The sequence below is a fragment of the Mesoplodon bidens genome (assembly GCF_964165515.1).
Source record: "Mesoplodon bidens genome assembly, chromosome: X".
NCBI classification, from domain to species: Eukaryota; Metazoa; Chordata; class Mammalia; order Artiodactyla; family Ziphiidae; genus Mesoplodon; species Mesoplodon bidens.
The window spans coordinates 50,209,205-50,222,710 of NC_138163.1; the positions used below are offsets into that span (position 1 = coordinate 50,209,205).

At 38.2% G+C, this 13,506-nt stretch overlaps 1 protein-coding gene across 1 annotated transcript in view; it reads right to left on the reverse strand.

The window, feature by feature from the left end:
• IL1RAPL2 (interleukin 1 receptor accessory protein like 2) overlaps positions 1 to 13,506 on the reverse strand; it is a gene marked incomplete at both ends in the record, with an annotated part of 1,061,106 nt that overhangs the window by 462,313 nt on the left and 585,287 nt on the right. Inside the window, one exon of the mRNA XM_081222617.1 lies at positions 3,125 to 3,278. Within this exon, the coding sequence (XP_081078743.1) occupies positions 3,125 to 3,278 (154 nt within the window). The remainder of the gene's footprint in view (positions 1 to 3,124; positions 3,279 to 13,506) is intronic.

Consider the following 13,506-nt stretch of genomic DNA (forward strand, 5'->3'; position numbering starts at 1 on the left):
TAGCCCATGCCTGCATATTGCTAAACTCAAAACAAGTATGAGTGGGTTACTCTTTAAATAATCCCAGCCTTATATTTTGAAATATGAGGACAATCTGTTAATTGCTCTTTTTTTAACATCTTTATTAGAGTATAACTGTACAATGGTGTGTTAGTTTCTGCTTTATAACAAAGTGAATCAGTTATACATATACATACGTCCCCATATCTCTTCCCTCTTGCATCTCCCTCCCTCCCACCCTCCCTATCCCACCCCTCTAGGTGGTCACAAAGCACCGAGCTGATCTCCCTGTGCTATGTGGCTGCTTCCCACTAGCTATCTATTTTACGTTTGGTAGTGTATATATGTCCATGCCACTCTCTCACATTGTCCCAGCTTACCCTTCCCCCTCCCCGTATCCTCAAGTCCATTCTCTAGTAAGTCTGCATCTTTATTCCCATCTTGCCCCTAGGTTCTTCATGACCATTTTTTTTTAGATTCCTTATACATGTGTTAGCATACGGTATTTGTTTTTCTCTTTCTGACTTACTTCGCTCTGTATAACAGTCTCTAGGTCCATCCACCTCACTACAAATAACTCAGTTTCGCTCCTTTTTATGGCTGAGTAATTGCTCTTTAATCAAGGAAACAAGGAATAATATAGTTTAGACAATATTGCAGACAAAAATAAATCTTCACAGAGCAACCTCTTGAACTTCCATACCAAGAAGCCGTTTTGTCTTTACATCAAGTATAACATTTGAACTCTGTGAATAAATAAACTTGATATCTACTTATATGAACAATGACTCAATGATAAGTTTGAATTATTTTTTCTAGTATGTAATACATACTCAGTGTATTTTTATTTAAATAGCAAATGAATAAATTACTTTTTCAGTGGCTGAGGTTTTATCCTCACCCTCCCTTGACAGATTTCCCTTAGTGATCAAAACTCTGTATTTTCATGACAGCTCTTAGGAGCTTAGGTGAAACAATTTGGGACCTATGAAAATTAGTTTTGGTGTGTGTGTGACTGTGTGTGTATGTGTGAACTAACATGCTCACTAGGGAATCATACCTGTGACTGACTTCTGTGGCACCATTTTCTCAGCTAGTATTTCTCAAAGCATGATCCTTGAAAGGCATGCAAGAAATTCCCCAGGACAAAAAGATAAATTCCCTGTCTTACTGATGTACTAAATTAGAATCTGGAGGAGAGAGATGGGAATCTATATGTAAGGAGCCTCATCTTTACCATAACTGGGTTCTTCCATGTGATTCTGATGCACATTAAAGTCTGAGAAACTCTGAGTGGTAGAGTTCAGGTGAAATTTTAAATCCCCAGTTCAACTCTTCTTAAAGTTTAGGGCAAGTGAATTAATGCCTCATAAGACACCCAAAATAAGCTCCAGAATCTAAAAACAAACTAAAGAAACAAATGTGTTGTCACCATAACCCAAGAGATGGAAGCATAAAAGAGGTTTGATATTTACTTTATTCTGGTCCAACTTAAAATATAAGCTAAACACTATAATGTTACAAACTTTACTAAATGACCTCCAAATGGAAGTGTTCTGAAAGCATCAGATAAGGATTATATGACTGTGGTCAAAATTATGATGCTGCAAGGATTTGTGCATGGTCAGGCCACTTATTAATGACATATAACTACCTATGATTGACTCTTCTGCTTGAATGAGGCCGGAAGTCTAGTTCATACTAAGGGAATCAGAAATTAAACAAAAGCAGATCTTTGCTATTTGGATTGGCCCAATATGGTAGTTATTTTGAAAGCTCATGGAGAAGCAATGTGCAATTCTAATCAAAATAATAATTCAGACTTTCACAGAAGGTACTTTAGAATTCAGACTAAGAAGTAGAACTGCCATGTATCAGAATAGAGAATGAACTAAAACAAAAAAATATATATATATTAATTTTTAAATAAATTTAAAGTGTATATATTGATTTTTATTTTTACTCCTTTTGTTAACATTTAGAATTTAGAAAAAGATGAAAAAAGAAACTAGTTGACTCTCAGGGATCAAAAACTAAATCAAATATATGTTATACAAATGAACTTACTAAGCAAGTATCATTATTAGTAGACAGATTTTAACACTATCCCAAAAAGGTCAGCTAGCCATAAACAAAAGCAATATAGAAGAAAATCCATATTCTTAACATTAATGAGAGTATGTTGTAACTAAACAACTAGTTGATGTCAACATTAGATGGTTAAACAGGTAGTGTTCAAGTTAATAAGTGCAATAAATATTACACTTGTCTGGATAATGCCAAATTTTACCATGGCTCAGATTTTACCCACAGTACAAAAATGTGTGTGTATACTTATACACACACACATACATCTAAAACATATATAGGAAGAATAAAATTAGTCAAGATTTGCTCAGGCACAATAGTAGGTGGACCTTTTGTCACACCGTTTCTTAAGGTCCATCACACCCATTGTCAGGGATAACCTTTATGTCATTAGGGTCTGCCCTATTTTGCTGAAAATTACTTGCTAACATTCTCCACCAGGTAAGAATATTCTGAGTCTCTCTTCTCGATTGTGAGTAGAATTACTAATTTACAATTTGCTTGTACTTCTGATGTAAAACACATATGTGCATGCTATTCATTTGGAGCTGCTCCATTTAAAAATCACTAGAACCTCACAATAACATCACTCATTTATGAGCAATTCTATATAAATGATATTTTGGATGCAGTCAGAGAAGATTTCATTACAAAAGCCCAACAGATCCTCATTCTGAGGCAGCCTTCACCTGCAAGAAGACTCCACATATGGGTTAAGTCAACATTCTAAAGTGGTTCCAGCATATTTTTTTCTGAGACGCTTAGTAACAATCAATGATACTCTGAAGAGTTAAGAACCTTTCATAAAAGCAGAGAACAGATATGCAGTAACTGGCACCATGTTCCCTAAATTAATTGTCCATATTCCACATATAGCTTATCAGTACAACTTATTAATAGTGAGGTTCACAACTATTTCATTTGTAGCTAATTCTAAATTCACATCTAGTTTACTCTTTGTTTGGAAACTTTTTCTTCCTGTACCAAATTATACTTAAAATCTCATTTGCCATGATTTGGTAAAACCAGTGCTTACCTGTAACTTTCAATTCAGTTGTTCTTCTTACAAGTTTTCCTTCATACTTAAGCTCACAAGTGTAATTTCCCCCATCTTCTTCTTGAACTTCCTGGATTAGAAGGGCATTTCCTTTCTGTATTATGATGCTTCTCCACATTTTTGGCTTGCATTCCTGCAGAGAAAATATTTTCAAGTAAGCAAAAAATAAAAATTCACATCATTAAGTCTTAGTACTGGCAAGTTAGTACTTTCACTTTTTTGTACTCTTCTCTTTAGTTTTCAAAATATGTAGCTAAAGGGTTACGTCAATGACCAGAAAACATCACAAATGTATCTTATTGTATCCAATTGAAACATCACAACTACCACCCTAAGAACCACTTTAAAGGCCTGATCCCAAGAGCAGAAAGTCCTTAGAGACATTCTGCAAAAACAGAAAAGCATACAAGATCCCCAAATGCAAAAGAGGTAGAGCAGTCACTAAGTAGCATTTTAATGCCCTGGTTCTTTCTATATGACAGGAATATGTCCTAAGAGTTCTAAGAGGATAGTGTTCACTTAGCAACATAATATAAACAGGGAGTCTTAGGCATTATTTAAAAATTCTAATTGGCTTTTATACTGGCAATGGTTTAATTACTTTTTATAGTAAAAACTAATAATAATATTCAAGAGTCTCTCTCCCCATAGTCAAGAGATCTATTGTGGGGAGGTTGAGGGGGGAAGGGGATCAAGAAAATGAGGCTTGAGGAATTCTCTAGAAACATATTTAGGTAAAATGAGGACACACTTTGTTGTAGTAAGGTAATGGGGAAATTATCCACTTATTTTCTGAGTTCAGTGATCTGTGACCAGATAATAAGATTTGGGTTTTGAGGTCAATTCTTTTACTCATCTGGTAAGAATGTGTTGCTACTGGAATTGGACTTTACTAGAAAGGAATGGTTAATTTCCATCGATCGACAGAGATACAACAATAGCAGAGCATGTAAGAATATTCAGCCAAGTGGCTTTGTCTTTGGGGAATTTTCTCAGACTACTTTTTACATATTGCTCCAGTTTGTCTACCACTTATCTCAAATGTTCAACGAAAGTGGTGGCCAAAAGCTGTGCAAACATCAGTGAAGCTGTGGGGGATAGGTGTGAGGGGGTGCTGAAGTATTTTGTCATTTAAATTCTGGATATGTCAGTTAAGGAATTAAAAAAATTGATCATGAGGCAGATGACCTGAATAATAGTTGAGGACAGTTTCCACTTTCCCCATGGTATATACAACATCTATTCTACCCCTCCTTCTCCCCACCCTTACTCCCACCCTCTGCAGACACATCCTAAATATTCATGTAAAAGTAAAATCGGTGCTGACTCTCAATCCCCAGCTCTGCATGCTTGAGTGTGTGCACGTGTGTGTGCGCACATGTCATAAAATGATTTGGAAGAGTGAGCACCCATTTATTAGATTTTACTGTAACAAAATTTCTTCTGTTATGATAACAGAAGTTTTGACAACAAAACACAAAAACTGACACTTAAGTTCACAGGTATAATATTTAAGAGATACGCTTGCTTTATGTCCAATACAACTACCCACACACATTGTCAGAGAGTAAATAAAAGTAATACTGTCTAGGGCATCTAGATATAAAGCTGCTTCACTCCCTAGGGTCTTTCCAAAGAACACTTAAGGGTCTGTCTGAAATTCTATTACATACCATGTCTGGCAAGGTTTATCACCTATATGAGATTTGCTTCTGAGTTAAACCTTGGGATATAAGGTTCTGGGAAAATGAAAAAGAAAGACTGAACAGAAAGAAAAAAAATAGCCCAGCTGCCACTATCGTCATACAATAATAATCCACAATTATTTTCGCATTGCTTCCAACTCTGATAGCCTCAGATTTCTAAAGAATCATTCTGAAGGTCATTCAACAAAAATATGGTCCCTCTGGGCATTTTGAGAGGAAAGGAAAATGAAAACTGAGCTGCTTCACTTTCACGTAGCAGTGGTGGGGGCAGGCAAATGAGCTGAAGCTCACTTCAATCAAAGACGAATGGCATCGTTTTCTAATGTCATTTTTTTGGGGAAAGTCCATATGAAATTAGCTCTGACCATTTTCATTTTCTCTGCACACTGCTTTGTTTTCTTTTTCACCCCCCAGGAATTAAAATCTAAAGAGTGTACAGGAATTACAAAATAACTCCTGATGAAGAACAGCCTGGAATCTTCACATGTTCTTTGGGATAGATACAGATAGTCCCAAGTGCTTTTCAAGTTGTCATCTAGCCTTATAAAGGATTCCTTGTACCCAATAGAGTTTTTGTTTTTAACTGTGTTATAGGAAAATGTTATCTTCAGGTCACCTCCATCCTTCTGGAACAATGTAGTATAGATGAAAAGGCAAACTGGCTTCAGAGCAAGACAGCTCTAGGTCAAAATCTGGGGTTCAGCCAAGTTCTGTGATCTTGGGAAAATTTGTCTAACTTCTTTAGGTCTCAGTTTTTTACTCTGCATGTGGGGATACTATACACTACCATATGAACAGCCAGAATCCAGAGGCTTGCAGAGTTTATTCATTACACTCTTGTTGGGCAGCACTATATTTAGTGGTCATCCAACACAGAGAATGCTTTTCATCCCTAAACTTTCACAATCCTGGATTATATCTTCTTCAAACGTCTGGCTCTGCTTGGTGAAACTTGGTGCTAATGGACTAATCAGATAAAAACAAATCTTCACTAATTGGTTAACCATCCCCCAGCAATATAATACTTTAACCCACTGAAAATGTATAGCTCCTAAGAGGCCACTCCAACACTAATCCTAGCAGGTGGGTAGAGAAACTATATTTTGTTCAGAAGAGCCTTGTAGATGATATCCTGCCCCCACCAACACATCCTTCATGAAGTTACCTCATTGGCTATCCTGCCCACGTCTGGGTGCCTATATCAAATCTCAGAAGTTTTCCAGGTTTTTTACTCCATTATTTGCAGCATCTCTGCCTTAAGCTGCTGGCTGCGAGGCTTACTACTGTCACTGCTTCTCTCCTGCCTCGAGTCTTCCCATCATCTCTTTCCTATTGGACAGACAACATTACCATACTTCACTCCCTCCAGACCTGTTCAGTTTAATTCTGACAGACTGGTGGGCAATAAAGTTTGCAGCACATAGGTCAAGTCTCAAGATGGTTGTTTATCTGAGGCAAGGACAAACTACCAGAACCTCGGATGGGAACAGGCCCCTAATATTGTCCTCAGTGTGTAATGCCTCTATTATTTAGTGCCTCTGAGACCATTACATTGAACTTAATCAACTGGAAGTTTTCGCTGAGGACCAGTTTTACCTAAGTTTAACAAAGAGCTTCAATTCATGGTCCAGCTGTCCTCTCACAGAACAGTTTGCTGTAGGACATCCTTGCTCAGTCAAAATCACATCAGCCTTTAAATTCCAGCTTCCTTCCCTTCTTCCCAGCCTTCCTGAGTGGAAGATGTTATTAGCCAGCAGTTGCTAGGTTGGGAGCCTAGGATGTTCAACAGAAACATCTGTTGACCAAGCCCCTTGAAGCTGCCAGCCATATTTGGATCTTGGAGTTCCCACCCTGAAATATTCACTACTACATTCACAGTCTACTTCTGAGATAGCATCATCACAACCACAGGTGTATTTCAATCAGTTTGATTTGTTAGTCATGGTTACTTCAGTGCTATTCCGAGCACATGACTCATTTCTCACAGCAAGAACACAAGGAAGATTCATTTAAATATCTATTCTGATTCTGAAGTTCAGACACAAAGCAGCTGTGCAACCATAAGGCAATCACATAACCTCTGGTGCTCTTCAAATACCTAACACACATTCCCTCACACCAAACTTCTCTCCTTTCCCCTGGAGGCTGGACTATTCCATAGAGCATCTAGGCTCTGCCTAACAATTTGTAGGAAAACTGAACTTTCTTCACTTTAAAGATGGAAGAGATAGGAGCACAATTGTGAATTGGGTATCAGTCTTGTACTTCCACTCCAAATGCCTAGGATAACCCACTGCAGAGAGTCCTTCCCCTCCCTAGTTCTTTTCCTCTAACTTTCTATCTTCACAGTCCTAATGTTGAATTTGGTACCCCCACAGCAGTTCAGTATAAATCCCACATTCAAATACTCGGGATGAAATCCCAAATTATATGTTCTTGAGCATGCTACTTAACCAATCTAAGCCTCAGTTGCTTCACCTATTTTTAAAAAGTTGGTGATAATCATAATATATACCAAATAGAGGTAATTATTAGGATTAAGTGAGGTAATGCATATAAATCCTCTGTAATATAAAGCATCACATGCTAAAACCACTCAATAAATATTAACTATTATTCTATCATTGTCATTACCCTCAGCATCCAGCTTTCAAATTACACACACAACTATCTTGATATGTTAATAACTATTAGGAGTTAATGTGACTCATATTTCTATAGGAGTCTGGAGACAATCCAAAAGACAATCCAAAGTTACCATTCCAATGAAGGGGTTGATTTACTGTTTCTTATCTGACACATAAAGGACCTGGAAGTTGTTACTACCATCCTAACAACAAGAAAAAAGCTGAACAAACTGAAACTCAATAATTTCTCTTATTTCCATCAGGTAATTGAGGTCACAGTAAAAGCCACTCTCCCAGAAACTGGAGAGACAGGTAGATACAGAGAATCACAGTTTACTGGGAGCAGAAGCAGCCTCAGGAGCCAACTGGTAGGAACACTTAAAGGATAATTGACTAATTTCTGGAGACTAAGTGTGAACTAGCTTGAGAAATAAAAAAAACTCTGAGGGCCCAGTCTTGGAAGGCAGCCCACACTTTCGTAAGTTTTACCTCCAGGAGTCCCACCAGGTTCTTCTCAGGCTGAAGATCAGAGAAAAATCCTGCTTCTGGCAAAGGATGGGGAAAGTAAACCATTCTGAAATATACCCAAAGAGCTTGCCCATAAATGACATGGGGTACAGGAAATATACAACCCCAGCCTTCTCTAGCCTTTGAAGTGGGGAAAGAAATAGCCAGCTCCAGTCCTCTCTATCTTTCCTGTCTTACAGGAAGCTGAGAAGCACTTACAATGGTCACAGGCCAGGAACTAGGCTCACTAAAAGACTGAATCTAATCACAGGATTATAGAATGCTTTCCCTTGCCCAACACCTTACCAGCACATCAGTAGGGCTCCTATATAATAACACGATACTACAGTTGAAAGAAATGCACCACACAGACCTTATTTAAGAATATATCTCTAGGGGCTTCCCTGGTGGTGCAATGGTTGAGAGTCCACCTGCCGATGCAGGGGACACGGGTTCGTGCCCCGGTCCGGGAAGATCCCACATGCCGCGGAGTGGCTGGGCCCGTGAGCCATGGCCGCTGAGCCTGAGCGTCCGGAGCCTGTGCTCCGCAACGGGAGAGGCCACACGGTGAGAGGCCCGCATACCACAAAAGAAAAAAAAAGAATATATCTCTAGAAAAATAGAAAGATAACAGGGAAGTAAAAAATAAGGACACCAGAGAGACTTTTAGCTTCTAACACCTACAGCAAGTAGTAAAAACAGCCTGACTCTTAGCCAGATAAGCATAAAAAATCCCTCACAGTAAAGGCCTATTTACTTTAGCTCCTTTTACCAAGTATATCACATCTGGATTTTAAAAATATTTACAAGGCATACTAAAAGACAGAAAGAAACACACTGTTTGAAGAGAAAGAGGAAGCATCAGAACCAGACTAAGATAGGGCAGACATTTTGGAATTACCAGTCTGGGAATTTAAAATAAGTATGATTAATATGTTAATGACACTAATAGAAATAGTGGACAATATGTAAGAACAGAAGAGAGATGGAAACTCTTACAATCAAAAGAGAAATGCTAGAAATCAAAACACTGTAACAGAAGTAAAGAATGCCTTTGATAGGCATATTCATAGACTGGACATGGCCAAGGAAAGAATTAGTGAGCTTGAAGGTATATCAATAGAAACCTCCCAAACTAAAAAACAAAGAGGAAAATGAATGAAAAAAAAATTGAACAGAATATCCAAGAACTGTGAGAGGAGTACAAAAGATGTAACATAAATGTAATGGGAATACCAGAAAGAGAAGAAAGTGAGAAAGGAACAGAAGAAATATTTGAAGTCATTCTAATGCTGGCTCATCCAAGATTACCAGACTAGATCATACCAGACTAGGTATGACAGAGAGGTTTGGTGTATAGATAGGTTACTATAAGCAAATGAGCTGAGTTTTGAACAATATATAAAAGTTAGGCAGGCAAGCAGGACATACAGGACAGAGGGAATAACATGGGTAGAAGAACTCGGATGTGAAAAACCATGGAGTGGACAAAAAAAGTATGAATAGTTTTGCTCTCTTGAGAGTGGCAATGAGTAGGCTGAGGCAAGATATTAAAAGCCTTAAATTCCATTCTAAGATATTTGCACACTGTCAGGTTTCAAATCTCAGCTCTGTCACTATATAACCTATCTCATAAGACTGTCCTAAGAATTGAATTAGCTATTTAATGAACATGTGTGGCACAGTGTCAGACCCTGTAAATACTCAACAAAAAGGAACTACTAACTAAAAGTTTTTATAGAATCATTGTAGTGCTTTAAATAGTGGCACACTATGATCAGATGTGCATTTCTAAAAGATCATTCTAATGGATATATAGAAGGTAGTCAGATTATAAAAAGAGACATTGCTTAAAAGTCTTTAATTTATTTTGATCTGTTTTTATCCCTCAAATGTCATTAATGCCATCAAGGATACACAGGAAGACCCTTTAAAGTCTGGATTCTTAAAACAATTTAGGAAAGATCAATAGCAAACTCCTGTTAAATTTGAGAAAAACAAACACGTCAATAATTATAGAAGTTGACAAAAACATATCATTTTGATAAATCCAGAAATTGGACAGTCAAAACTCAACCTTATAAGATCTTTATTCCTAATCACCAAAACCCAGCAGCAAATGGTCATCAGTGGGTGAATGGCTAAACAGTGGTACATCTCTACAGTGGAATATTGGACTATTATTCAGCAATAAAAAGAATGAACTATTGATATATACCACAACATTGACAAATCTCAAATGAATTATGCTAAGTGAGTAAAGACAGGCACAAAAGGCTACATATCATATTATTCCATTTATATGACATTCTGGAAAATACAAAACCATAGGAATAGAAAACATATCTTTTTAGCAAGGACTGGGGCTTGGAGGAAGGGACTGAATACAAAAGGACATGGAGAAAATTGGAATGATGAAAATATTCTGTATCTTGTTTGTGGTGTATATATTTGCCAAAACACATCAAATTGTACAAGTAAAAAGGATGTATTTTATGTTTGTAGATTATTACAGAATAACAGGACTTAAAAAACGCTCAATCTTAAATTCCCAATTGGAGTTTGAGATGTCCTAGGTAACTTTGCTTCTAGCTTCCTATGTAACTTTTTCCTTTCTATAGTAGCAGCAAATATCAAGGACTTTAGTCATTAGATGTTTATAACATGTCTGAGATATATGACATACATTGTTATATCTATTTTATATGTGGGAAAATAGAGGCCCAGTGTCATCCAATTACTCATCCACATTAATGGTGTAATGGTGACCAGAATCCAGGTCCCCAGACTCAAAGACTAGTGCTTCTTACACATATTAAATACCCATCCCTCAAATAGCAACCCATCTTCTTTATAATTTGCAAATAATAAATAACCATTTTCCCATTTCTAATGCCATACCTAAAAATAAAAACAAGAATAAATGGGTCTTAAATCTTGTGTCACTGACTGTGGTTTTAGGGCACACAAAATTGAAGCCTTCATGGGATTCCTAGCTCATTTCTTCTGGATAAAAGTATCTTTGAAAATTCTAGTTAAATAGATTAAGATTTTCAGGATGGAATGCAAATTTATGGTTACAAAATAAGGTACATACTAATATCAATACATTTTCAAAAGGGATTCAAATACCCCAAGCATTTTTCCAAACCATTGTCTTAGCCAAAATGTGTTGGCCATTTGGGCTGTGGTATTACAAGGCCTTCAATGACCTTCTTTTTCCCTCTTTAAGAAAATCAGGATTTTCTGGGAGACAAGATGGTGGATTAGAAAGACTTGAGCTCACCTCCTCTCATGAAAACACCAAAACCACAACTTATTGCTGAACAACCATTGACAAAAAAGACTGGAACCTACCAAAAAAGATATTCTACATCCAAAGACAAATAAGAAGCCACAGGATGGTAGGAGGGGCACTTTCATGATATAATCAAATCCTATAACCACCAAGTGGGTGGCCCACAAACTGGAAAATAATTATATCACAGATGTTCACCCATAGGAGTGAGAGTTCTGAGCCTCATGTCAGGTTCCCCAGCCTGGGGGTCTGGCATCAGGAGGAGGAGCCCCCAGAGCATTTGGCTTTGAAGACCAGTGGGCTTGTGTGCAGGAGATCCACAGGATGGAGGGAAACAGAGACTCCACTCTTCAAGGGCACAAACAAGGTTCCACGTGCACTGGGACCATGGCCAAAACAGTGACTCCATAGAAGCCTGGGCCAGACCTACCTGTGGGTCTTGGAGGCTCTCCTGGGGAAGCGAGGGTTGGCTGTGGCCCACTGCAGGGGCAAGGACACTGGTGGCAGAGACCCCAGGCAATATTCCTCAGAGTGAGCTCCCCTGGTGGTCACCATTTTGGCACTGAGACCTGGCCCCACCCAACAGCCTGAAGGCTCCAGTGCTGGGACACCTCAAGCTAAACAACCAACAGAGTGGGAACACAGACCCACCCATCAACAGACAGGTTGCCTAAAGTTGTCCTGAGCCCACAGCTATCTCTAGACACACCCCTTGACACAGCCCTGCCCATCAGAGGGACAAGACCCAGCACCACCCACCAGTGGACAGGCACCAGTCCCTCCCACCAGGAAGCCTGCACAAAACCTTGGACCAAACTCACCCACCAGGGGACAGACACCAGAAGCAGGAAGAACTACAGTCCTATAGCCTGCAGAACAGAGACCACAAATACAGAAAGTTAGACAAAATGGGATGGCAGAGAAATATGTTCCAGATGCAGGAACAAGATAAAAGCCCAGAAGAACAACTAAGTGAAGTGGAGATAGGCAATCTGCCTGAAAAGGAATTCAGAATAATGATAGTAAAGATGATCCAAGATCTTAGAAAAATAATGGAGGAACAGACTGAGAAGGTACAAGAAATGTTTAACAAAGAACCAGAAGATGTAAAGAACAAACAGAGATGAACAATACAATAACTGAAATGAAAAATACACTAGAAGGAATCAATAGCAGAATAAATGAGGCAGAAGAAGGAATAAGTGAGCTGGAAGACAGACTGGTGGAAATAATTGTCATGAAACAGAATAAAGAAAAAGGAGTGGAAAGAAATGAGGACAGTCTAAGAGACTTCTGGGACAACTTCAAACGCACAAACATTCTCATTATAGGGGTCCCGGAAGGAGAAGAGAGAGAACCTGCCTGAGAAAACATTTGAAGAGATACTAGCCGAAAACTTCCCTAACCTGGGTAAGGAAACACTCAAGTCCAGGAAGCACAGAGAGTCCGATACAGGATAAACCCAAGGAGGAACACGCCAAGACACATTTTAATCAAACTGACAAAACTTAAAGACAAAGAGAAAATATTAAAAGCAACAAGGGAAAAGCAACAAATAACATACAAGGGAATGCCCATAAGGTTAACAGCTGATTTTTCAGCAGAAGCTCAAATGAACGTATTTACAAAGTGGAAACAGACTCATAGACTTCAATAACAAACTCATGGTTACCAAAAGGGAAAGCTGGGTGGGGGGAGGCATAAATTAGGAGTTTGGGATTAACATATACACACTACTATATATAAAATAGATAATCAACAAGGACCTATTGTATAGCACAGGGAACTCTATTCAATATTCTATAATAACCTATATGGGAAAAGAATCTGAGAAAGAATAGATATATGTATCTGTATAACTGAATCACTTTGCTGTACACCTGAAATTAACACAACATTGTAAATCAACTATACTCAAATATAAAATAAAAATTAAATTAAAAAACTCCATGCTACCCAACTTAGCATTTTAAAAAAGAAAGAAAACTGTCAGAATGTTTAGCAAGATAAATAACTGTAAAGCTCTTAACTTTGGAAGCTTATCTCATTGTAATGAGTGACAGCATTTAGAAATGGTCATTCCTGAGACTTCCGGGGAAGATGGCGAAGAGTAAAACGCAGAGATCACCTTCCTCCCCACAGATACGCCAGAAATACAGCTACACATGGAACAACTCCTACAGAACACCTACTGAACGCTGGCAGAAGACCTCAGACCTCCCA